This window comes from Pseudorca crassidens, chromosome 20 (genome assembly GCF_039906515.1).
Source record: "Pseudorca crassidens isolate mPseCra1 chromosome 20, mPseCra1.hap1, whole genome shotgun sequence".
Classification (NCBI taxonomy): Eukaryota; Metazoa; Chordata; class Mammalia; order Artiodactyla; family Delphinidae; genus Pseudorca; species Pseudorca crassidens.
Window position 1 is genome coordinate 8,571,001 of NC_090315.1, and position 24,522 is coordinate 8,595,522.

Below are 24,522 nucleotides of genomic sequence, written 5' to 3' on the forward strand. Positions count from 1 at the left end.
AGGGGAAGGGGGGGCGGGCGGCGGGGTGTCTGGCTGCGCTCCGCTTCCTCCCACAATCCCGTGCAAATGAAAAAAAAAAAAAAAAAAGAGAGAGAGGCAGACACAGAGCGTTAGCAGGGCCTGAGGGTGTAGGGCGCAGCGTTTGTACAGAAAGCCAGCTCTGCCGTGCGCAGACGCGCCCGGGAACGCGGTTCAGTTTATTTGTGTTTTTTTTTTTTGCATTATTTCACTCTTTTGGGTCTCTTTTCCAAAGGGTTTTTATTTAGGGAAAGAGCTCAACTCCAGTCCCCCAGGTGCAGTGTGCGCCTGCCCCCAACCAAGCACGCTTGCAAATATGCCCCCCACCCTTTCCCTGGATTGCAGAGTGCCCCCGTGCGCGCACGGGGAGCACACGAAAACACGCGTGTACACAGGCGGGGCTCTGCCTGTCCGTGGCCCGTGACACTGAGGGAGATGGCCGTGTCACACCTACTCACACGCGAGTCTGCGAGGCACTGCGCGCCTGAGTCGGAGTTTCCACGCACGCCTATCCCGGGGGCGGGGCTGGTGGGTACCCCCACCATTAGGAGAGCGTGGGGGCCTGCGAGGCGCCGGGACGCGGGAACACGTTGCCCGGGAACTTGCGTGTATCCGTAGGCGGCGGAAACACGTGTGTTAGGGTAGGCCTCGGGCCGGACGATCCCTACTGCCATCACCCCTCCAAGCTCAGCTCCGGAGTTTAAGAGGCCTGGGGGTTTCCGGAATCCGGTGTGAATCTGGGGCAGGGTTCGGAGAACCCCGACTCCGAAACAGCTCGAAACAGCTCTTCAGCGCGGCCTCCAGAGGCTGCAAGGAGAGGGGCACAGTGGGGAGTCAAAGGCCCGGCTGTTTTAGCCCCCTCAACCAAGACCACTCCGACCCACCCTGGGTGTCTCAGCCTATCCTCTGGGTACAAGACCCACCCCCCTATAATACTACACACACACACCCACACACCCCTACCCCTATAATACTACACACACACACACACACCTATAATACTACACACACACAAACACACCTATACTACTACTACTGCACACACACACACACACACACACACACACACACACACACTTCAGGCCACGCCCCCGCCCTCCAAACCTCGCCCCGGATAATAAGCTCAAAATTCCAAATCCCGCCCCTAAGCCCGCGCCCCTCCTCCGGCAGTGCCCTCCCCTCTGCGCCCCGCCTGGGGCAGAAGCCCAGCCCCATACCTGGCGTAGGGGGGCGGTGGTGCGTCGTGCACCCCAGAGGCCGCCAGCGCCTGCTCGTAGGTGGGGAGGCCTGGGGGTGGGGGTGGAGGCAGGGGCGTCGGCGGACTCAGAGAGCTCAGGGGACTGATGAGCTCGGCCCTGGGGACAAGAAGGTGCACTGTTAGCAGGATAGAGAGCCTTGGGAGAAGGAGGAAAGAGGTAGGGAGACAGAGACACTGAGGGTGGTGGGGAGACAGAGGTGGAAGGGAGATGGACCAAGGAAAAAGAGTCACCTTCAACCTGACTCTACACACAGAAAAGCACCTCGAAGTGACAGGCAGATAGATGCACAGGGACAGGCAGCCACAGAAATCAACAACTGCTGAGACAGACTCGTTCACAGACACATGTGCTCCAGATACAAGCAGAGAGTCGTGGAGAAAGAGGCAGCCCTGCAGAGAGGCAGGCAGACACACACAAGAAACAGACAGACACAACAGAGATACACTCAGCCACAAATTTCCCAGATCCACTCTTAACAATAAACTCTTCTTAGAAACCTTTAGACCCACTATACTTCAAGACTAATGCTCAAGCCCTCTCTTCGACCCTGCCACTGAGAGAGACACACCTAGACAACTGACACAGGCACACACAAACACAGCTACACCTTGTCACCACGGAAACTGACATCCCACAGACACCCACAGACCACAGGCTGCAGCCTCACCAGATATAATACCCACAGAATGATAATCACACATAAAACTGGTACTGCAAAGACAGCCAGGCAGCAAATATTGAATGAGTTCCTACTTTGTGCCAGGTGCTGTGGATATAGTCAGAGAGATGCCACAACTGGACACAGAATCTCGCAGACTCACTCTCCACATGACGGTCTCCTCAGATCTTTCAGCAGCGCCCAACCGCCCCCAATCTGGCCCATCTCCTTAGGTTGACCCTTCCTCCCTTCCCTGCTCCCCAGCCCCTCCTCCCCAAAGCCCCCTTACTCTTGAGGACTGGGCTGCTGGCCTCGTTTCTGACGGCAATGCAGATACCAAAAGGCTCCCAGGCTGGCCAGGACCATGAGCAGGATGCCCACTGTCAGCCCCACAGCCATGCTTGCTACGTCCCCTCGTCCACGTCCTGTGGGGGGGAGGAGGGCACAGCGTCAGGGGCTGTCACCCTCTCCAACATCCAGATACCTTCCCCTGAGGTAGGGAAAACCTTTCCAGATTTCCCCTGAGGGAAGACGACTGGCCAAGAAGGCAGAGCTGGGGCCACTTCCTAGCTGTGTGAACTCAGGCAACTCACCTCACTCATTTCTGTGAGCCTCCATTTCCTGCTCTGTAAAATGGGAATAATAACCCCTCCCTAATAGGTTGCAAAAATGCAATGAACTAAATGCAGAAAGGGCCTGGGATAACCTCATCTGAGACTAGAAAATAGGACAATTGTCTCTCTAAGAGGAGAGAGAACCCTCCTAAGATTGCAGGTGACATGCTTACTTAGGGTAGGGAGTTCAGACAGCCAACTCTCCGAACCCCCATACTGAGCATTGCCAGATTTAGCAAATAATAATGAGGATACCCAGTTAAATGTGAATTTGACATAAACAGTGAATTTCTTGTTTTTTGGCCACCGCAGACGTCATGCAGGATCTTAGTTACCCGACCAGGGATCGAACCCGTCCATGCCCCCTGCAGTGGAAGCACGGAGTCCTAACCACTGGACTGCCAGGGAATTCTAATTGTTTAGTATAAGTATGTCCCATGGAATATATGAGATATACTAAAAAATTATTCCTGTGTATTTGAAATTCACATTTAACTGGGCTGTGGGGGGAGCTGTCTTGTATTTTATCTGGCAACCCCGTCCCCTCTGGAATGCAATACCTTTTACCAACCAGGCTAAGGAGGGGCAAGGCCTTACCAGAAGGCTAGGAACAATATATCTATCAAGGAGGAATGTAGGGACATCCCCTCAAAAACAGACTGCTGGTGTTTAGAACTCATGTGGACCCTTGGCTAAGGTGAAGCGCCTTTAGCAATCAAAGCTTCATGTCTGAGGAAAAGGGGGGTGGGGCACAGGGAGGACCCTGGCTTTGTGAGGCCTTGCTAGGTCTTGCTGCTGGGGAAACTCCCTTTAGCACTGGGCAGGGGGGACTTTCCTCAAACAGTAAACCTCAGGCTTTTAGCCCTCTTAGCAAAAAGCTGCACTAAGAAGCCGGGGGTGGGGGACGGCCTTCCTGATTCCGACATGTTTCAGGTGGACTTGAGAAGCCAACAGGCCTTGATAGGCCTGTAGCAAAGCAGTTACCTCCCCTAGCAACCAATGTGAGGACTTCAGCCCAGACTTAGGGCCTGTTGCTAAGGTGGAAACACCCCTAGCAACCAGGCCACTCAGGGGTGAGATGCCCTGTGCCTGGAGGGGGGTCCTCCTGTGGGCAGGAGGCCTTGGGTCCTGAGCTTGGCTAGGTGTGGTTGCTAGGAGGAAGGCCTCCTTAGCAACCAGGCTGAAGCCAGGATGGGGTTGTGGGGGAGGGGAAGCCAACCAGGTAGTGAGTGCTGCTGTCTTCCTTGGTCCAGCCTGGCCAGGCTTTGTTGCTAAGGAGCAGCCCCCTCTTAGCAACAAGGCTGCAGCCACGATGGGGCCTCAGAACTCAGAGGAGGGGTTGCGGCTGGGCTGATCGGGCAGGTGAGGACAGACAGGCTTCCACCAATTGGCCTAGCCCAGACCCGTTGCTAGGGAGCAACCCCCCTAGCAACCAAGCTGCAGAAGGGGCTGGGGCTCTGGACTCCAAAGAGGGGCTCAGGTGGGCCAGGGCCTCTGAGCCTGAGGCTGTAGCTTCTCCTTCCAACTGTCCTCCTTCCTGGGGACATGGGACCTATTCCGAATAAGGTGTGGTGGGCTCCTCGGGCAAGGGCTCTAGTCTCAGAGGAGGGGATTTCTTTACCAACCCCGTCCAGGAACTCAGGAGCATGGAACATGGAGGGGGTGAGATTGGGCTGGGGGATGTTCGTTCAGCCTCCACAGAAAGGAGCTGCCTTAGTTGCACAGAACGAGGGCTCCCCCGACTCACCTCCTCTGCCATTGTAGACGTAGTTCTCCCAAAAGCGCTCCTTGAATGGGCAGGAGGAGAGAAGGCAGAAAGGAGGCATCAACTGGGAGATTCTACACCCCCAAACCAGCCCGCCCTGATGATCTCTGAGGCACGAGGGGAGAGGGAGCTGAGGGGCAGGATCCTCCCCCCCAGCCCAGGTCCTGGAGAAGACAGAGGGACTCCGGGGACCCCAGGGCCTCACCGTCAGAGTATTGTCCTCAAAGTACTCCCGCGCCTCTTCCCAGGAACACCTCTCCTCTTGACACTCCCGTTCCAGGTTCCCTGGCGTGAACAGCTCCAGGTCCCAGTGATTGGCTCGTGGAATCCGCCTACGGCTGCCCAGGAAGCTCTGGGCCTCTGGGGAGTCCAGGAAGACTTCTGGACCCAAAAGACATAAGAGACAGAAAAATGGAGGGTTCCTAGGACTGGGGACATGAAGGAGCCAGAACTTAAGGGGATGAAGAGCTATGGGGTCCTGGGGGAGGAGGCAACTGCAGGCAGGGTTTTTCCTGGGCCAGAGGAAGGTGGATGTTTGTGCCTGGACTCCAGCTCTTCCTGCAAACGCTCACCTTGGTCTTGCTCCCCACTGGGTGAGGTGTCCAGGCAGGTGGTCAGTCCCAGGTACAGCAGCAGCACAGAGCGGTGGCTCCTCATATTTTGTGGACACTAATGTGGTTAGGTGAGAAGTGCCTCAGCTCCTGGAGAATGAGGCCAGGTCTCCCTGCCCAGACCCTGTGGTCCAGGAATTATAATAATTGCAGACACTTACGTGGCCTGTATCCTGGACCAGGCACTATTCAAGGTCATTTACCTCTATCAACTCAGTTTCATTTTCACCACGGTGCTATTATTATCTCCGTTTGATACAGGAGGAAACTGAGACACAGAGAAGTAAAAGAACTTGCCCAAGTTCATAAAGTTTGCAAGATTCAGAGGCAGGATTTCAGCAAAGGCAGTGTCCCTCCAGAAACCAGAGCCAGGAGTTTTATCTTTTTTTCTGCTGTGTCTGCAGCCCCCAGCATGGCTTTTGGCACAAAGTAGGAGCTCATAAACATGTCCATTGATAGGGATTCCTTCTTCCTGGTAATTTCCATGTATATCCACCTCTCTATGCCCATTGCCACATTCAGCCACAGAATCAAAGATTACAGAAGAGGTAAAACCAGAGGCCTGTATCCTGGGGTCCAGGAGCTGGGGGAGGGGGCAGCGGTCCTGGACTCCTGGGTTTGGGGGCCCCAACCTCTGGGTCCCAGAAGAGCAGGGAGCCAGGTAGCCAGGGTCCCCAAGCCAAGCTCTGCCTCCAGGGACATTCACTTACCTGCCTAGACTTGTGAGCACTGTCCCCTCCTCCTTAATCAGGGCCTCCTCGGCCAGCTGCAGCCAGCTGTGAAGGGGGACAGGGGAGAAGGGAGGGGAGAGGAAGGAGGGGTTACCTTGTTAACTATAGTCGGCAAAATCCCGGTTTCTGGCCAGAGGGGCGGGGTTTGCGATTACCTGCCCTGGGCGGGACTCAGGTAAGGGACAAAGTATTTAAAGGGACCTTATGATTAAGGGTCTAAGGTCCAGAGCCCCACAGGGAGGCCAGGGTCTCCGACACCGTGGGGCACTTAGGGAGTTGGTTAGGCGCCCCCTTCCCTCCTATCCAATTTCCCCCCAGAGAGCTCGCCAGACAGAGCTAGGGAAATAAACAGCTAGGTCTCCAGATATCTAGGTATCTAGAAACTGGCGGGAAACTTGTGCGTTGGTCCCTGGGGGTAGGTGGGTATGCCGTAGTAAATTCCTGCTTCCTGAGAACGGCTCTGACTTCCGATTTCTCAACTGCTCCATTTATAAAGTGGGGACAGAGGAGTTGTCCCTTCTCTATTGTCTCTTATTTTGCAGCAGAAAAGTGGATGATATGCTTTGGTAAGCGGACTTTACAATCTCTGGGCGAAGTGATTAGCCCTTAAACACAGGCTTAGGGAGACGCAAAGCGCCCGCCCAGGGAAACGCCTAGTATATACGAAGCACGCCCTCTATTCACGCCAGTTTCACTGACCGGAACCTTCGACTTGCCACTCACGTTTCCGGAGGAAGGAAGAGAAGAAGGGAGCACTTACCAAGCCAGAAGAGATACCTCCGCAAATAGGGGCAGATCTACTTCCGGTCTCTTCTGCCGGGCGGAAGTGAGCGGAGCGGAGAGGGAAAACAGCGCTCCTTTCCGGTGTAGGGGTACAGTTGAAGTAGCTACCGACGAGGGAGGAGTCGTTCGTGAGGTGAGTTCCAGGCGGTGGAAGGCTAGTGTTAGTGAGATCGCCTTCCGGTGGGCAAGAGTCTTGGGCTCCTGAGGGAGCTAGGACAGGATTTTGAATTCCTGACTTCCTGGCAATCCTTAATAGAGCACTCTAGGCGCCCCAAGTTTGAAGCCGGACTACCTCCCTGGAGGTAGCCAAACCTTCAGCCGGCAGTTCTCAGTAGAGTTTTAGTTCCACTGCAGACGGATGGGCCGGGAATCCCAGGGGAAAGAGGAGACTGGGACTCCTAGGGGTCTAATGAGTGAGAGTTGAGGAAGAAGCACCCCTTTCCAGGCCTCCGTTTCCCAGACTGTGATGGGGAGGGCGGAGAAGGATTGTGCAGTCGCCTGCCGCGGCCTCCCTGCACCCTTTTGACAGCCGCTTCCCTCTCGGAGTAGCTGTTGGGTTAACGTTTTCCTCTGTGGAGCTTTGGGGTCAGGCAGTCCTGGGTTCACCTCCTGATGGTGTTGCTGATTCGGTGTGAACTCGGGTCTTGATGGGTCCTTAAAGCAATTTCACTTTAATATTTTATTATGTTTTATTATGAAAATGTTCCAACTTATATAAAAGTGAGAGAATAATAGAAGAATCCCTATCGCCCAGAGTTACCAATTATTAATATTTTTTGACATATTGGCTGGGTATTTTTTTAAGATTAAATATATAAGGCAAATTCTATCCATCGTGACATTTCACCCGTAAATACCTCAGAATACATGTGTAAAAAACAGAGACATTTTTACAACATTGTAAATTAACTATACTTAAACTTTAAAAAAAAATTTTAATTTTTAAAAAGCACACACGCACACAAAAAAGCAGGGACATTTTCCTCCATGACCACAATACTATTACACTTACAAAAGCAACCCTAATATTACCTATTACTTGGTCCATAATCAAATTCTCCTTCTGAAAAAATGCCTTTAAAAAAAAGAAGTTTCACTTTTTTGAATCAGAATCCATTCAAGTCATTGTTATGTCTCTTAAATTGCTCTTAATCTCAAACAGTCTCACCTCCACCCCACCCTGTTTTTTTCCTTGGCAATTGATTCATTGAAGAAACTGGATCAGTTATTCCGTTATCATCCCACCATCTGAACTTGTCTTTTTGCTTCTTTGAAGTGGTGATGGCCTTTCACTTATTCCTCCATTATTCCCGCTGCACCCCCCTCCCCAATTGCCACACCCTTTCTCTATGGATTAACCTAATGTGGACTTTTCACATCAATGGAATCTTTTTCCTGTCTGGTTTCTTTCACTTAGCATAATGTTGTCAAGGTTCATCCATTTTGTAGCATGTATCAGTACTTCTTTTTAAAGCTAAATAATATCCCTTTGTATGAGATATACCATATTTTGTTTATCCACGCGTCAGTCAATGGACATTTGTGTTGTTTCCACTTTTTGGCTATTGTGAATATGCTGCTTGCACTTGTGTACAAGATTTAGTGTGGACATAAGTTTTCATTTCTTTTGGCGGTGGAATTGCTGAATCAAATGGTAACTCTGTGTTTAGCCTTCTGAGGAACTGCCAGACTTTTCCAAAGTGGCTGCTTCATTTTGCATTCCCACCCTCAGTGTCTGAGTGTTTCAATTTCTCCACACTTGTTATGATCCAACTTTTTTTTTTTTTGGCCATGCCGAGTGGCATGCGGGATCTTGCCCGACCGGGGATCGAACCTGTGTCCCCTGCAGTGGATGAGCGGAGTCTTAATCACCGGACTGCCAGGGAAGTCCATCGTCTGACTTTTTGACGGTAGTTATCCTGTGGGTGTGAAGTAGTATCTCACTGCTGTTTCTTGTTTTTGTTTTTTTTAAGATTTTTTCAATGGGGACCCTTTTTAAAGTCTTTATTTAATTTGTTACAGTATTGCTTCTGCTTTTTTTCTTTTTCTTTTAAATTTATTTATTTATTTATTTATTTTTGGCTGTGTTGGGTCTTCATTGCTGTGCGCGGGCTTTCTCTGGTTGCTGGGAGCAGGGGCTACTCTTCATTGCGGTGTACTGGCTTCTCATTGTGGTGGCTTCTCTTGTTGCGGAGCACGGGCTCTAGGCATGTGGGCTTCATTAGTTGTGGCACGCGGGCTCAGTAGTTGTGGCTCGCCGGCTCTAGAGCATACACTCAGTAGTAGTGGCGCATGGGCTTAGTTGCTCTGTGGCACGTGGGATCTTCCCGGACCAGGGCTCGAACCCATGTCCACTGCATTGGCAGGAGGATTCTTAACCACTGCGCCACCAGGGAAGCCCCGCTTCTGTTTTATGTTTTGTTTTTTTGGCCACGAGGTATGAGGCATGTGGGATGTTCGCTCCTGGACCAGGGAATGAACCCGCACCCCTTGCATTGGAAGGCGAAGTCTTAATCGCTGGACCACCAGGGAAGTCCCTCACTGCTGTTTTGACCGCATTTCCTTCATGATTAATGATGTGGAACATTTTTTTTCATGTGCTTATTGGCCATTTATATATCCTCTTTGGAGAAATGTCTGTTTTGATCCTTTGCCCATTTTTAAATTGGGTTATTTGTCTTTTTATTATTGGGTTGTAAATTTCTTATATATTCTAGATACAATTCCTTTGTCAGACAGGTGATTGGCTACCACCACCTGTTTTGGTACAGCTTGCAAACCAAGAATGGTTTTTAACATTTTTCAATAATTGGAAAAGACCGTAACCAACAAGGATCCACTGTATCTCACAGAGAACTATACTCAATATTTGTAATACCCTATAACGGAAAAGAATCTGAAAAAGAATATATATATGAATCACTTTGCTGTACACCTGAAACTAACACAATCCTGTAATTCAACTATACTTCAATATTTTACAAATCGGAAAAAATCAAAAGAAGAATACTATTTTGTGATATGTGATGCAGATACCAGTGTCCATAAAAGTTTTATTGGAACACGGCCATGGCCGTTCAGTTACATAGTGTCCACGGATGCTTTGCCATACAAGGGCAGAGTTGAGTAGTTGTGACAGGGGCAGGTGGCCCACAGAGGTGAAAATCTTTACTCTCTAGCCTTTTCTGGCAGATCCCTGCTCTAGCCTCTGGCTTCCTGGAATCAGGAAATTAAATGGAAAGGCTTGATTAATTTAGCTTCAGGCATCTTGGCATGGGGGCTTCAGCGCTGCTAGCTTCACACCTGGCGGTCCCACTCTTAGGGACGGTGAGATTGATCGGGGGCTTCAGGTAGTGTTTACAGACTTAACGTTTGTCCCCAACCCCACCCGAAACCTTATATCTCCAATATGACTATTTGGAGACAGGACCTTTCCCGAAGTAATTAGTGTTAAATGAGGTCATAAGAGTGGGGTCCTAATCCATGGGGTTGGTGTCCTTAGAAGAGCAGGAGATACCAGAGAGCAAGCACTCTCTCCGCCCTGTGAGGACACAGCCAGAAGGTGGCCAGCCATCTGCAAGCCAGGAGGAGAGGCCTCACCAAAACCCAGCCATGGTGGCGCCCTGATCTCAGACTCCTGGCCTCCAGAACTGTGAGAAAATCATCGTCTGTTGTGTAAGCCACCCAGCCTATGGCATTTTGTTTTGGCAGTCCTAGCTGACTGATACAGGTAGGAACAGCACAGACACGCCGTTGTAAAGCTACGTTTTTCTCCTTTCTGCTAGCAAGTATCAGCACCCTGCGGATGTCCAGTTGCCATCAGGTGCCTTAGTGAATCAGTTATGTCATCAGGGGTTGCAAAATGGTGGCTTTCCAATTCTTTCATTCCTCCCACATTTCTTTATCCAAGCTGTTTTTCACCTTGAGCCACATCCAAGGAGCAGTAGAAGGGAGTGACGTGATCTAAGCTCCCTTTTGAAAAGCTCACCAGGGCTCCTCTGTCAAGGAACAGACTGAGGAAGAGACCAGTTAATCCCTCTGGGCCTCTGTTTTCTCACCTCTAAAATGGGGAGAACCTACCTCGCAGGTTATCCCGAGGACCGAATGCGTTCAGAACTGTGAAGCGCTTCGCCCAGGGCCTGGTGCATAAGTGTTGGAAGGATGTGATGGTCATTTCTATTCCTGTAGTGCTTTTATATTGATTGGATGGATGATTCATTCATTGATTACACACCTCTCCCGGCCGTAGGGTTGGAAGTGGTTAACATCCTATCTGACATCTCTGTGCCCCCCAGAGGCCATGCAGTGCCAGGACCCATCCTGGAGTCCAACCCAGCCCCCGCCTCTAGGGGCTTCTAGTCTGGGGGGAGAAATTCTGAGGGGTGGCAGCTATAATGGATGGAAATCAGGGCATTGTCAGAGCACCAGGAATGCCTAACTCAGGCTTCCCAGAAGAGGCGACTCCTGATGGAGCCTGGGAGGAGGAAGGGGACGGGATTTCCAGGGGGAAGGTCCAGGGTTACAGGAGCTGCCCCACTCCACCGTGAGAGTCAGCACAGTGCCTGAGGCTACAGCATCAGGGGTGGTGAAGGCCACAGACTCATGCCTGGGTCAGACCCCGGCTGCATGACCTTGGGCACCTTCTCCCTGCCTCTGTTTCCTTGTTTGTAGCAACTGCTTGGGTTGTGGCGTCTGGTGGAGTTAATATGTATAAAATACTTAGAACAGGGCCAGGTTCACCAAACCTCTTAAATAAATACCAGTCATTATTCATAGAACATCTCAGACCCTCGCTTTTGCTCTTAGGGAGCTCCCTCTTTCCTGCTTCCAACACATCCTGTTTGTGTCTGTGATTTCCTCGAGTGTAATCGACCCTTTGGGTTCCTTTAACACAGGTCTCCGCCCGCCTGGGACGGCCTGCAGCATCCGCGTGACCCTCGCTATTAAAGGGAGGGGGCTCGTAGCATCCTTTAGTTCTCAGAGGGTTCTCTGCTCCCAAGAGATTCGGGATTCAGACGAATCAACTGCAGAAAAAGACAGTCGGGAGAGAATAAGGGAGACTTGAATACCAGCTGGATAGTAAAGGATGTGAAGGGATTATTAATGCATTAATGGTATTGTGGTCATGTTTTTTAAACACAGTAGCCACGAGTCCCCAGAAGCTGTGGGGCACTTTGATATGTGGCTAGTGCCCCCGAGGGACTGTGTTTTTTAATCATTTCATTTTAATTAATTCAAATTCAAGCACCGATACTGGATTCAATTCCTGGAAAACTTTTAAGTACGTTTGGCACAAGCAGAGCGTGTGAATGTACATTTGCTCCTGTAAATTTTATGAACCCGAAATATAGGACAAGTTTCTGCAATGGAACTTTCGTGTCTGAATTGAGATGTGTTGAGAGAGTGGACTAGACTCTGGATTTTGAAGACTTTCCGGAAGAACGGGAATGAGTTGGCCTTTATTCTTGGATTGTAACCTCCCCAGGAGGACTGCAGCTGTCACATGGTTAAGGTTAACCCACACGGCTGCCTGGGTTCGAGTCTGGCTCTGTTGCCGCTTCCCAGCTGGGGGACTTCATGAGGCTGTTTTCTCCTCTGTAAAATGGGAAGGAGGATATATAACAGCTGATGTTACTTTGGACGTGGCCTCTCTGAAAAGCTAGTGACGTGAGATGGTAGTAGTTCTGTTTTCTCTTTTGAGGTTTTCCTCACTGGGGAGACAATAGAGCTGCTGACCCCTGGTCAACCCTAGTCAGCAGTTCTCAAGCTTTTTGGTCTCAGAACCTTAAAAATCATCAAGGACTCCAAAAAGCTTTTGTTTGTGGGAGTTCTGTCTATCAGGATTTGCCATATCAGGGGAATTCCCCCGGCAGTCCAGTGGTTAGGACTCGGCACTTTCACTGCTGAGGGCCTGGGTTCGATCCCTGGTCAGGGAAGTAAGATCCTGCAAGCCTCGCTGCATGGCCGAAAGAAAAAGCGATTTGCCATATGAGAAAGGAAAACAGGCATGAAACTGTCTTGATTGAGATATAATTCACGTGACACAAAACTCACCCATTTAAAGTATACGATTCGTGGCTTTCCGTACAATCACTGTTTTTGCAACCATCACCATTTTCTGATTTCAGGACATTTTCATCACTGCAGAAAGAAACCCCATACCCCTTAGCAGCCACTGCACGCCACCCCCGGTCCCCCCTTCTCCCAGCCTGTGGCAACCACCAATCTGCTTTCTGTCTCTATGGACCTGCCCATTCTGGACCTTTCATATAAATGGAATCAACAACACGTGGCCTTTTCTACCTGGCTCTGTTCACTCCGCATAATATAACAGACATTTTTAAAACCCAAGGGTGCACAAGCACAAGTCACACAGCCTCTGGAAAACCCCACTAGACACTGGAGAGAAGGAGAGGAACAAAGGCAAACGCATTTGTTTTATTTATTTATTTTTAGAGCGCTCTCTTTCTATTTATCTATTTATTTATTTGGCTGCGCTGGGTCTTAGTTGGAGCACGTGGGATCTTCGTTGCGGCACGCAGGATCTTTAGTTGGAGCATGCGAACTCTTAGTTGCGGCACGCGTGTGGGATCTAGTTCCCTGACCGGGGATCGAACCCATGCCCCCTTCATCAAGAGCACAGTCTTAGCCACTGGACCACCAGGGAAGTCCCAAACATGATTTAGTATTACAAAAATAGTTTTGTGGACTCCCTGAAACTATCTTAGGGACCCCTGGGGTCCCTGGACCTTCCTTTGAGAACCACTGCCCTAGGCAAATGGCTTCACTTCTGTGCCTCAGTTTGCCCCTCTCCAAAATGGAGATGGGAGTGGGACGGACCTCAGAGGGTGGCTGAGGTTGGATGATTGAGAGTTGGCCTGGGGGTCAGGGGTCAAGCAGTGTCCCTTGGGATTATTCCCATGACCGCCTGGCAAAATAATGAAATGCTCCATCTATAGCGGTTCCTCTCTCTCTCAGAGGGAAAATGTCCCGGTCCACAAAGCCAAAGAACTTGGCTACAAGACAAGCAGCCCAGTGCCAAATACCGCAGAGGGTCAAAGCAGTTGACAACTAAGAATAGAGTGGGGAATTTGTCCCTGAGGAGGTGAACTCGACCTTCATGAGTGCCAGTGGGGAGGGGGGAGCTGGGGCGGAAGCCATGGGGCCAGAGCGGAGGAGGGGGATGGCAGGTGAGCTGGGTGGCAGCAGGTGCTGGGCTTGCTCCAAAGCTGGGGGTGAGGGGAAGCTGGAGGAGGGGCGGTGGGTGGAGTTGGGGTGTTTCACCAAGGTTACCTTCTGCAATCAGCACAGTGGCCGCGGCTGGGGTGATAGAAATGTTCCGCATCTCGATTAGGGGGGGTAGTTACGAGGGTGTATGCAACTGTCAGAACGTATCAAGCTGCATCCTTAAGGTCTGTGCATCTATTCTACGTAAATATACCTACAACACAAAAAATGGGTTTCTGGGAGGAAGATGCCAGTAGGGGGAGTGCGAGATCTGTAGCTCAAGGAGAGGTGTTTGAGTTTGGAAAGTGAAAGGCAAGTTTCTGAAAGCATCCGGAACCGGGAAATAAGATGAAGTTGCCTTTCACATTGTGGGTGCTCCCGGTTGTGCCTCCCTCCCCCACCTTCTGGATCCTCCTTTCAGCCACAGAGCCAGAGAGAGTATTTCCTGAACATTCCATATGCCATGCTCTGAGTATGACCTCATTTAGTGCACACAGCAATCCAGTCGTGTCAACTAGATCCTATGGTTCTCCCCACTTCTTACCAAAGGACTCAGAGAGGAGATCACAAGTCCAGAGTCACAGCCAGCAGGGGGCCAACCTGGACTCAGGCCCAGGCCGGTCTTATTCCTTTGATCCATCTAACCCCCTCCTTCTCGTTCCATTTATTCTTATTTATCCCCCAGTCAGTCCCCTCCCCTACATGGGCAATCATTCTTATAGGCATCATCTTTTGTTTGCAGGTGTTTAAAATGTATCATTTTGTTCATGTGCAGATTGTTTTATTTCTTACTTTTTTCACCCAGCATTGTGTTTTTAAGATCCACCCACAGGAATTCCCTGTTGGTCTGGTGGTTAGGACTCCGCGCTTTCACTGCCGAGGGTGAGCGTTCAGTCCCTGGTTGGGGAACTAAGATTCCACAGGCTGCACGGCAGGGCCAAAAGAAAAGAAGTCACCCACGATGCTCTGTACACGCCTGGTCAGTTGCATCTCACTGCTGGGTGGTCTCCATGAGGGGCAGTCACTATCCATTCCAGGAGGGCGGGATATTCAGTTGCCTTTGATTCCCCTCCAGTATAAATAACACCACTGTGAACATCCTCACACATGCTCCCTAGTGCTGTCGCCTTTGGGGCACATACACCCAAGTGCAGAATCGCCTGCACTCACTTTGCTGAAGTACCACCAGCCTGTGTCCCCCCAGCATCACCTGAGGGGATTCCTATCACCCACCGTCACCCTATCCAGCTATCTTATCCAGCTCTCAAAGTTTCGCCCACCAGCCTAGTGATAGATTTAAAATGATGTCTCACTGTGGTTTTCCTGTGAGGAGAATTTGAGGCATCTCTCCATCTACCTGTTAGTCTTTGAGCTGCTTCTGTAAATCGCCTCTTCACATCCTCGGCTCATTTTCCTCTTGGGGTAGCTGGGTTTTTCTTGTTGACTTGCCAGCGTTCCGTGTACAGTCAGTTCTGCTCTAACACTTGTTTTGAAAACTCGAGATTTATTCCAATGCGATGGATACATTAGGGAACAATTTGAACGTAAGGCATGTTGCACCTAAACGAAGCCAGGTGCGCTTGGTTGAAATGAGCGTGTAGGCACACACAGAGCACACGCTCAGCACATCCAGAACATCTCCTGGGCACTGCAGTTCCCCATTCGTGTTACGAGCCCCACCGAGCACATCTGGTGCTAGAACTTTCCATCAGATAACCCTCCTTCCACCACCTCACCGTAACTCACAACGTGTACCCCTTCCGACACCACTTCCACAAGCAAACTTCAGGTCTTTTTCAGGGTTGAGTGCCATATTTGTTTTGGGGAGGTATAGGCATTTCTTAACCATTTAACGTGTGCAAAACTCTCTTCCCCTGCCCCACTCCCAGCTTTCCCGTCAGATCAGATCGGGGGCCAGAAAGGTCCAGTCCTCTCTGCGTGGGCCCCCTCTGGACACACAGCCCTGCAGCTGCCCCTTCCTTACCCCCCAGGATGACACGCCACGGCAAGAACTGCACGGCGGGGGCCGTCTACACCTACCATGAGAAGAAGAAGGACACAGGTACTGGGTTTGGGGGAGGGGGCAAATGGACCCTGAAGTCCCCATGTTACTTTGCTCCTCTGGTTGTGCTCTCTGGGCATGTGTCTTTCCCCCGACCGTGTAAGTAACAGCCACGTGACTGATGGTCACGACCGGAAACGTAACAGCCCACGTGAGCCAGCGACCTTCTCCCTGCCTTGTCGTGGGCACTGCGTTAAGTGCCTTCCATGCTAAGCCTCCCAAACACCCACTGAGGAAGGAATCACTGTTGTCAGGCCGTATTCCAGAGGCGGAAACGGAGGCCCAGAGAGGTACAGACGCTTGAGCTTGGTCACAGAGCCAGAAGGCCCGAGGGGAGTCAGTTACGAGCCTCTTCCCCGAGCTGCCTCAGGGACAGGGCCTGTCTGTCACTTACCCTCTGGGGATGAACGCCTTCTTGTGGGTTGTGCAGCCCTGTCCCCAACGCAGACACACAGCCCAAGCTCTTGACTGCCTGTTCTCTGAGTCCCCCTACCTCGGAGTCCTCTCTGTGCCTTTCTCTCCGGGTTTGGAGAAGGGCACATCTCCTGCCTCTCCATCCCTCTGCCTCTCTCTGTCCCCAGCGGCCTCAGGCTACGGCACCCAGAACATTCGACTGAGCCGGGATGCCGTCAAGGACTTCGATTGCTGCTGCCTCTCTCTGCAGCCGTGCCACGACCCTGTTGTTACGTAAGCTGGGAACACGGGTGGGCGGGTCAGGGTGACGAGGGCAAGGGAATCGCCAGGAGGGGGCTGCACAGCCAGGGCGCCCTGGCAAGCCACCTACCCTCCCGCAGCCTCAGTGTTCTCCTCTGAGACATGGGCATGATCCTAGTACGCTTCATGGGGTGTGGAAAAGAATACATTCACAATAGAGGGCAGGGCTCCTGGAAAGTGGCTAGCCCATAATAACAGCTCACGTGTGGAGTGCTTACTGTTACCTACCTCTTAGCGTCTGGCAAAGGCTTCAGCGAGATAATGGGTAGAAGGTACTTAGTCCACTGACTAAATATGTGCTCAATTACTGGTCCATTTTGTAGACATCGCGATGAAAGTAGATCGTGGTTCAGGGTCCCCGAGGCCACCGGGAGGTTCAGTGGTTCACTAGAAGAACACACAGAACTCAGCAAAGCAGTTATCCTCAAATGACAGCTTATGACAGCAAAAGGTTACAGATTAAAACCAGCAATGGGGGTGGTTTCCCAGGCAGTCCAGTGGTTAAGACTCCGAGCTTCCAGTGCAGGGGGCATGGGTTTGATCCCTGGTCGGGGAACTGAGATCCCACATGCCGGGCTTCCCTGGTGGCGCAGTGGTTAAGAATCCGCCTGCCAATACAGGGGACACGGGCTTGATCCCCAGTCCGGGAAGATCCCACATAGCACAGAGCAACTAAACCCATGCGCCACAACTACTGAGCCTGTGCTCTAGAGCCCATGAGCCACAACTACTGAAGCCCACGCACCTAGAGCCCGTGCTCCGCAACAAGAGAAGCCACTGCAATGAGAAGCCCGCCCACTGCAACGAAGAGTAGCCGCCGCTCGCCGCAACTAGAGAAAGCCTGTACGCAGCAACAAAGACCCAACGCAGCCAAAAATAAATAAAATAAAAGATCCCACATGCTGCGTGGCACGGCCAAAAAAATTTTTTTTTAAATAAATTTATTTATTTATTTATTTATTTATGGCTGCATTGGGTCTTTGTTACTGCGCGCGGGCTTTCTCTAGTTGCGGCGATCGGGGGCTACTCTTCGTTGTGGTATGCGGGCTTCTCATTGCGGTGGCTTCTCTTGTTGTGGATCATGGGCTCTAGGTGCACGGGTTTCAGTAGTGGCACACGGGCTCAGTAGTTGTAGCTCGTGGGCTCTAGAGCGCAGGCTCAGTAGTTGTAGCGCACAGGCTTAGTTGCTCCACGGCCTGTGGGATCTTCCCGGACCAGGGCTCGAACCCGTGTCCCCTGCATTGGCAGGCAGATGCTTAACCACTGCGCCACCAGGGAAGCCCCCCCAAAATTTTTTAAATAAATAAAATCAGCAGTGGGAAAAGACACATGGGGCAGAGTCCCAGAGAGACCAGGCACAAGCTTCCTTTGTCTCTCTCAGTGGAGTCGCAGGAAAGCGCTTAATTTTCGCCGCAGCAGTTACTACCCACCAGGAAGCTCGCTCCAGCCTTGGTGTCCAGGGTTTTTATTGGACGTTAGTCACCTAGGCCTGGCTGACCTTGGTCTTCAGCCCCTCCAGAGGTCCAGCTCACACCACATGGTCCCAACCTCCCAGGCAAACAGAGACACTCTTAACAAGCAGGACATTCCAAGGCCTAGAGGTGCCCTCCCAGGAGCCAGTCCTTTGGTTGGAATGTGCAGGGTTTGCACAGCCCAGGCCTGCTGAGCTAACCGTTTACAGTGCGAGATTTTGCCTACGCATCAGAAGACATTATAAAGCCAGGAGAGTTAAAACAGTGCGGTCACCTGAGAGAGCTGAGCCGAGCCCTGAGCGAGCAGTTGCCTAGAAGACGCTCAGTGGTTGCCCTGGGCAGGGAGCTGATGTTCAGCAGGTGACTGTCAATCTCTGGCCATGTGGCCTGGGCCAGGCCCATGTTTTCTCATCCCCTCCTCTCTTTGCAGCCCCGATGGCTACCTGTATGAGCGGGAGGCAATCCTAGAGTACGTTTTGCACCAGAAGAAGGAGATCGCCCGGCAGATGAAGGTGGTTGGGCTGGGAGAAGGGGGTGCAGGCGTGGGTAGGTGGTTTCGATGCTGGGCCTCGCATCTAAATTCCTCCCCGCCCAGGCCTCTCCTGTGCTGTTCCCTCTGCTGGGCACACCGTCCCCTCCCACTTCTGGTTAAATTCTTCTCGTTCTCCAGATTTCAGCCCAGGTGTTGCCTCCTCTGGCCTCTTGCTAGTCCAGGGCCCTGAGGGCCTGCCCCTGTCACCTCTTCTTTGGCACTTGTCACAGTTGTGACTCTACCTGTGGCTGTCTGATACAGGCCCCAGGGGCAGGGAGCGGGGCTCTCACCCACCCCAAGGCCCTAGGTTCTCGGGACATACTTGGTAAATGAGTGGATGCCAGCGCATCTCCTTGGGCCTCAGTTTTATTGTCTCTAAAATGGGCTGACAGGGCCAAACTAGAGGGCACTGCAGGGCATGCGAGAAATGCTCACAGATAAGAACTTCTTAGGCATTTTCTTGGAGCCAGGCCCACCTTCCATTGCTGAGCTCATTTTGTGGCTAGGAGGGACCCTGTCTCCCTCCTTGTCCTGCCGGCTTTTCCAGAGCTCAGGAAGCACTGGGGGCCAGGTTCTTGTTGAGCTTTTGGTCTGGAGTGCGTGGCTTCCCCTCTGCCCAGGTCCTCCACCCAGCCTGGTGGCCCCCTCATCGTGCAGCCCACATCGGAAGCCCTCCCGAGCATCAGTCAGCGTCAGCGTTCCCTCCTTGCTCACTCGGTGGCCGGAGCAGTGTCTCCTCTTGCCCTCACACTGCCTGAGCCTTCATGGCTCCATAAACCTTCTCTGCTCCCTACTATCCTGGAACTCGGGCCGTTGAGGGCAGGGACAGAGTCTACACTGTATGGACTGTATAATAGATAAGTGATAAGATATACTGTATAATTAATAACATATGGCCCCAAATTACATTTATTGAGCACTTACTATGTGCCAGGCCAGGTGCTAAGTGTTTTAAAAAATCTTCCTGTGTAACCCTCCCAGTGAGCCTCCGAGGTAGGTCACCATTGTCAGCCCGTTTTACGGATGAAGAAACTGAGGCCAGGATAGGTCACAGTGCTTACTGGAGGCCACAGAGCTAATCAGTGACAAAGGCAGGCTTTGAGCTCTGGCAGTCCCTCTTCAGCCAAGCTGTTGACCACCGAGTCCCAAACCAGCTAAAGTGGAAATGGCTTAACTGCCCTTCAGTTGGTGAAGGGACAGGCAAAGGCAGCAGAGGCACACCATGGATAACTGTGCAGCCGATTAAACATTCACACCCAGGCAGTCACCAGCCTCCACCAAACAGAGCCTCTGCCAGGAACCTCCCCTGTATGGGTTCCAGTTCACCCACCTTTAAATTCCAAGAGGCACCCCAGCCCCCACCTAGGGTGCCCCAAACTCACAAGCCACAGGGGGATGCCTAGCTCGCTCCTGCCTGGCTGCCCGCAGGCCTACGAGAAGCAGCGGGGCGCCCGGCGTGAGGAGCAGAAGGGGCTGCGGCGGGCGGCCGCGCAGGACCAGGTGCGGGGCTTCCTGGAGAAGGAGGCGGCCATCGTGAGCCGGCCCCTCAACCCCTTCACGCCCAAGGCCGCCTCCGGGGACTGCCCAGGTGAGAGAGAAGTGGACATGCAAGTGGGTGGGGCTCCCGCGGGGCCAGGTGCCTCCCTGGTTGCGTCCGAACCCCTCTCCCCCCCGCAGATGATGCCCGACCCGGGTCCAGTGCGGGCCCCACAGGCAAGGACAAGGACAAAGCGCTGCCCAGCTTCTGGATCCCATCGCTGACCCCCGAGGCCAAGGCCACCAAGCTGGAGAAGCCGGTGAGCCCCCTACTCCAGCAAGCGCCTGTGTGTGCCCGCTTTGCCAGAGAGGGCCAGGGTCCTGAGGGCCCCCATCCTCCCTCCGCCCGGCTCTAGCCCCGCCTGTTGACTCGGCCCCCCTCCTGCTCCCCAGTCGCGCATTGTGACCTGCCCCATGTCCGGGAAGCCGCTGCGCATGTCCGACCTGACGCCCGTGCGCTTCACGCCGCTCGACAGCTCCGTGGACCGCGTGGGGCTCATCACGCGCAGCGAGCGCTACGTGTGTGCCGTGACCCGCGACAGCCTGAGCAACGCCACACCGTGCGCCGTCCTGCGGCCCTCGTGAGTCGCCTGGGGTACAGCCTGGGGACCTGTGGGACGGGGCGGGCTTGGGGTGCGGCTCTCTCTTTGGGGCGGGCCCTCTGATCGTCGTGCCCCACACTCACCCTCACTGCAGTGGGGCCGTGGTCACCGTGGAGTGCGTGGAGAAGCTGATTCGCAAGGACATGGTGGACCCCGTGACCGGAGAGAAGCTCACGGACCGCGACATCATCGTGCTGCAGCGGGTGAGTGGCACCCCTCCTCCCTGTCCCCTAGCCTTCCGGTAACCCCGACCTGCTTCCAGAGGGCCCGCTCCCTTACCGAGGCCCCGCCCCACTAAGGGAGCGGGGGCCCAACCGAACCTCGCGGGCCAGGGAACCCCCACGGCACCCCAGCTCCCCGCTGCCTCTCTTCCTCCTCCTCTAGGGCGGCACGGGCTTCGCGGGCTCCGGAGTGAAGCTGCAGGCCGAGAAGTCCCGGCCAGTGATGCAGGCCTGAGCGCGCGGTAAACCAAATAAATGGGCTTGTTGGACGCGACAGGCCGTGTGGCGCCGTCATTCACCGCGCCAGAGCCCGGTGACAGCGTGAGCTCAGGAATGACTGCGCTTTGAAAGCGTGGGCTAAAAATATTTGATTGTGGTCTCACGTTAAGAGTAATATCTGAATCGAATGCAAACGCACAGCTTTAAATGGGTTGAGTGGCCAGAGGTCGGAGTCTGGGCCGCGACCACAGGAGGGCGCCACTTTAACGGACTGTAGAAGTCCCCGCACTTTCTTTTGAGTTAAACCAAATTTGAAGCCCAGGAGGCGACCCGGAACGCGTCTCCCGTTGTAAAGTTTGATAAGACACGTAAAGGAAATGAAGTGCTGTGTGTGACTGAGAAAGCGAACAGCCGGCACCCTGTCTAGAGAAGGCAGTCAGGAACGCTTCCTCCCCCACCACCTGGAGGCTGGAGGGTGAAGAGGAAGAGGAAACCGCAAGTGCAAAGTCCCGGAGGCAGCACTCGGCAGGTGTGACGAGGGAGGAGTTCAGAGCACCCAGGCCTAGTGGACCTGCCTGGAGCTCAGACTTGACTAGGAGGGCAGGGGTGGCCTTTAAAGCTATGTTTTTAATAACCATTGAATCACAAAAGCAGACCCTGTGCAGTGTGGAGAACCAGAGCATACAGTCAAGCAAAGATTGCAAAAATAAAGTCTTAAAAGTCCTGACTCTCTGAGCGATACCCAGGTCCTGTCCTTCCAGGTCTTTCTCACATGAGTTTTTTCAACCAAAGTGAGATTTCCGTGCAAGTACCGTTCTGTTCATTGAACAGTCTCTACCTTTTCATTTTGGTAAGAGGTCTTCTCATCCAATGCCCAGGCGAGATTCAGAGTGTCCTTGAGTGCTGGGCAAGCCCCTGTCTGGTACAGGACCAGTTGGTGCGTCTGGCCGCAGGGAAAGGTGTTAGCAGGAGGGTGGGTCATCCTTGCACCCTGGGGAGCCCCGGAAACCCAGCAGTTCCTCCCTCAGACGCTTCTAGACCCTTCCCTTGGTCCCTAAGAGCCTTCACGCCCCACTCTTGGTCTCCCAGTCCCATTGTCTTGGGAGGATGCTTGTACCCATTTTGCAGAACAGCCCACCAAGGCTGAGAAGACAACTTGCCCAAAGTCACACTGCTCAAGGCCATAGCTGAGCCCAGGTTCACCCAGAGGTCAGCCACCTCCAGATACCTGCACCCGCCTCATTCAGTCTTGCCCTCCTCCACATCCTTTGCACCCTTCCTCCCCTAGGTTTCCCACACTGCCACCCACAGACCTCTCCACCTTGGCAAGCTCCCACCCCATCCCTTTACCCAGAATGATAGAGATCTTCCCTCCTTCTCTAAACACCCCCAATCCCCGTCCTCTTAAGAGCTCTCAACCACCCCGAGTCTTTTCTCTCAGTCCCCCCGCCCCAAGGATCCTGTTTATGTGTGGTACAGACCACTCCCCACCCCAAATAAAGATTTAAAGGTGCAAGATTGGAAATTCTGGATTTCCACAAGGAGCCTAAATGCCACTCTTTAGTTCACAGGCCCTTTGAGACACTCTTTGCGGGGAGGGGTGGGGTGTGAGTCAAGGTCCTCACTCTAAGCCATAGGTTTCCTTTAAGATTTCAAAGGTAACAAGGAGAGGAAGCAAGAGTCAGACCACAGCTGAAGCTGTGGCAGGAGAAGGGAGGGATGGGAAGTGGAGACAAATTTTGTGTTTTCTCAACAGAGGTTCCTTAGACACTGGTCTAGAGTTTAGAGCAAAGGGGCTTCCCTGGTGGCGCAGTGGTTAGGAATCCGCCTGCCAATGCAGGGGACACGGGTTCGAGCCCTGGTCCGGGAAGATCCCACATGCCGCGGAGCAACTAAGCCTGCGTGCCACAACTACTAAAGCCCGCATGCCTAGAACCCGTGCTCCTCAACAAGAAAAGCCATCGCAATGAGAAGCCTGCGCACCGCAACGAAGAGTAGCCCCCGCTCGCTGCAACTAGAGAAAGCCCATGCGCAGCAACAAAGACCCAGCGCAGCCAAAAGTAAATAAATAAATATTTAAAAATAGATGATGTTCAGAGCAAGAAATGGGCGTGGTGGGGCTTGGTAGGGTGTGCCCACTGGTGGCTCCAGCCTCAACCAGCCACAAACAGTACTTTAGGACAACTGTGATTACTTGTTGAGATTTTTAAATTGGGGAGACTTTTCTGGAAAGCGAAAACTATATAGACAGGGAGCAAATCCTTGGTGTCCAGGGGTGGGGGAGGGATTGACTACAAGGAGGGTTAACAAGAGTTTGAGGAGGGGGGATGGATCTGTTCTAATCTTAACTGTGGTGATGGTTGTATGAAGATGATTTGTCAAAATTCACCAAAGAGAGTGGACTTTATATGAATTAAAATTTAAAAATGCAGAAAAGGGGCGGGGCATTTTGTGTGAGTAGATTTCCATTTCTCTTAAAAAAATCAGCTTAGGGATCCCAAGAAAATTAAAAACATGTTCATGCAAAAACTTCTACATGAATGATCCTGGCAGCACTAATGGTGTAGAAACAGCCCATCAACCCAGTTGATGTCCATCAACTGATGAGTGGATAAACAAAATGTGCTAGAGACATACAATGGAATATTATTCAGCCATAAAAAGGAATGGAATTCTGATCCACGCTAAAACGTGGGTCTTGAAAACATCATGCTAAGTAAAAAGCCAGATGAGGGGCTTCCCTGGTGGCGCAGCGGTTGAGAGTCCCCCTGCCGATGCAGGGGACATGGGTGCCCCGGTCTGGGAGGATCCCACATGCCACGGAGCGGCTGGGCCCATGAGCCATGGCCGCTGGGCCTGCGCGTCCGGAGCCTGTGCTCCGCAACGGGAGAGGCCACAGCAGTGAGAGGCCCGCGTAGCGCAATATTAAAAAAAAAAAAAAAAAAAAATTCACTGCAATAACAAAGAGATGTCCTTGGCAGTTTGGCAGTGTCTACCGAATTCATAAATTCCATTTCTAGGAATTTATCTGCAGTTAAATTCATGGAAAATTACGGATGTGCTAGTGCCTTCTGTGCAGCATCCTTTGGAAGAGAAAAGACTAGAAACAACTTAAATGTTGTTCAGTAGAGAACTGGTTAAATAATTTATCCAGAAGAATATCACTCAGCTGTAAGACTGGGGAAGCCCATAAATAATTTTTAAAATTGGAGGATTCTGGTTCGTGCCCCAGTCCGGGAAGATCCCACATGCCGCGGAGCGGCTGGGCCCGTGAGCCATGGCCGCTGAGCCTGCGCGTCCGGAGCCTGCACTCCGCAACCGGAGAGGCCACAACAGTGAGAGGCCCGAGTACCGCAAAAAAAAAAAAAAAGAAAAAAGCATTAAGAGAAACAAGAAAGGTTATTATCTGCTATCATTTCCATTAGAAGTAAAACAAGTTGTGCATTTTTTGCTTAATTCTGTGTAAATTCTCCCTGAGAAAAACACTGGCTGCCAGAA

The 24,522-nt window shown here is 52.3% G+C and overlaps 2 protein-coding genes across 6 annotated transcripts; one reads left to right on the forward strand and one right to left on the reverse strand.

The window, feature by feature from the left end:
• Positions 1-196: 196 nt before the first annotated feature.
• Positions 197-6,855, reverse strand: PRRG2 (proline rich and Gla domain 2). Of its 2 annotated transcripts, XM_067718498.1 has the most exons (8): positions 6,417-6,855; positions 5,636-5,701; positions 4,887-4,983; positions 4,520-4,695; positions 4,297-4,336; positions 2,225-2,360; positions 1,236-1,373; positions 197-825 (listed from the first exon to the last, which is right to left on the reverse strand). In XM_067718498.1, the coding sequence occupies exons 3-8, from the start codon at positions 4,969-4,971 to the stop codon at positions 807-809; spliced, it is 594 nt and encodes a 197-aa protein (XP_067574599.1). In that variant the 5' UTR covers positions 4,972-4,983; positions 5,636-5,701; positions 6,417-6,855; the 3' UTR covers positions 197-806. The 2 variants fall into 2 exon arrangements, with proteins under 2 accessions (XP_067574599.1, XP_067574600.1); XM_067718499.1 differs by lacking the exon at positions 6,417-6,855 and having other exon boundaries at positions 5,636-6,313.
• On the forward strand, positions 6,406-23,109 carry NOSIP (nitric oxide synthase interacting protein). 4 transcript variants are annotated; one of them, XM_067718493.1, is made up of 9 exons: positions 6,406-6,572; positions 15,556-15,728; positions 16,310-16,415; positions 18,345-18,426; positions 19,875-20,034; positions 20,124-20,242; positions 20,459-20,563; positions 20,679-20,787; positions 20,969-23,109. In XM_067718493.1, exons 2-9 carry the CDS (start codon positions 15,659-15,661, stop codon positions 21,049-21,051), a joined length of 834 nt encoding a protein of 277 aa, XP_067574594.1. In that variant the 5' UTR covers positions 6,406-6,572; positions 15,556-15,658; the 3' UTR covers positions 21,052-23,109. The 4 variants fall into 4 exon arrangements, with proteins under 4 accessions (XP_067574594.1, XP_067574593.1, XP_067574591.1 ...); XM_067718492.1 differs by having other exon boundaries at positions 6,414-6,572; positions 15,658-15,728; positions 20,376-20,563; XM_067718490.1 differs by having other exon boundaries at positions 6,415-6,572; positions 20,376-20,563.
• The last annotated feature ends 1,413 nt before the right edge of the window (positions 23,110-24,522 follow it).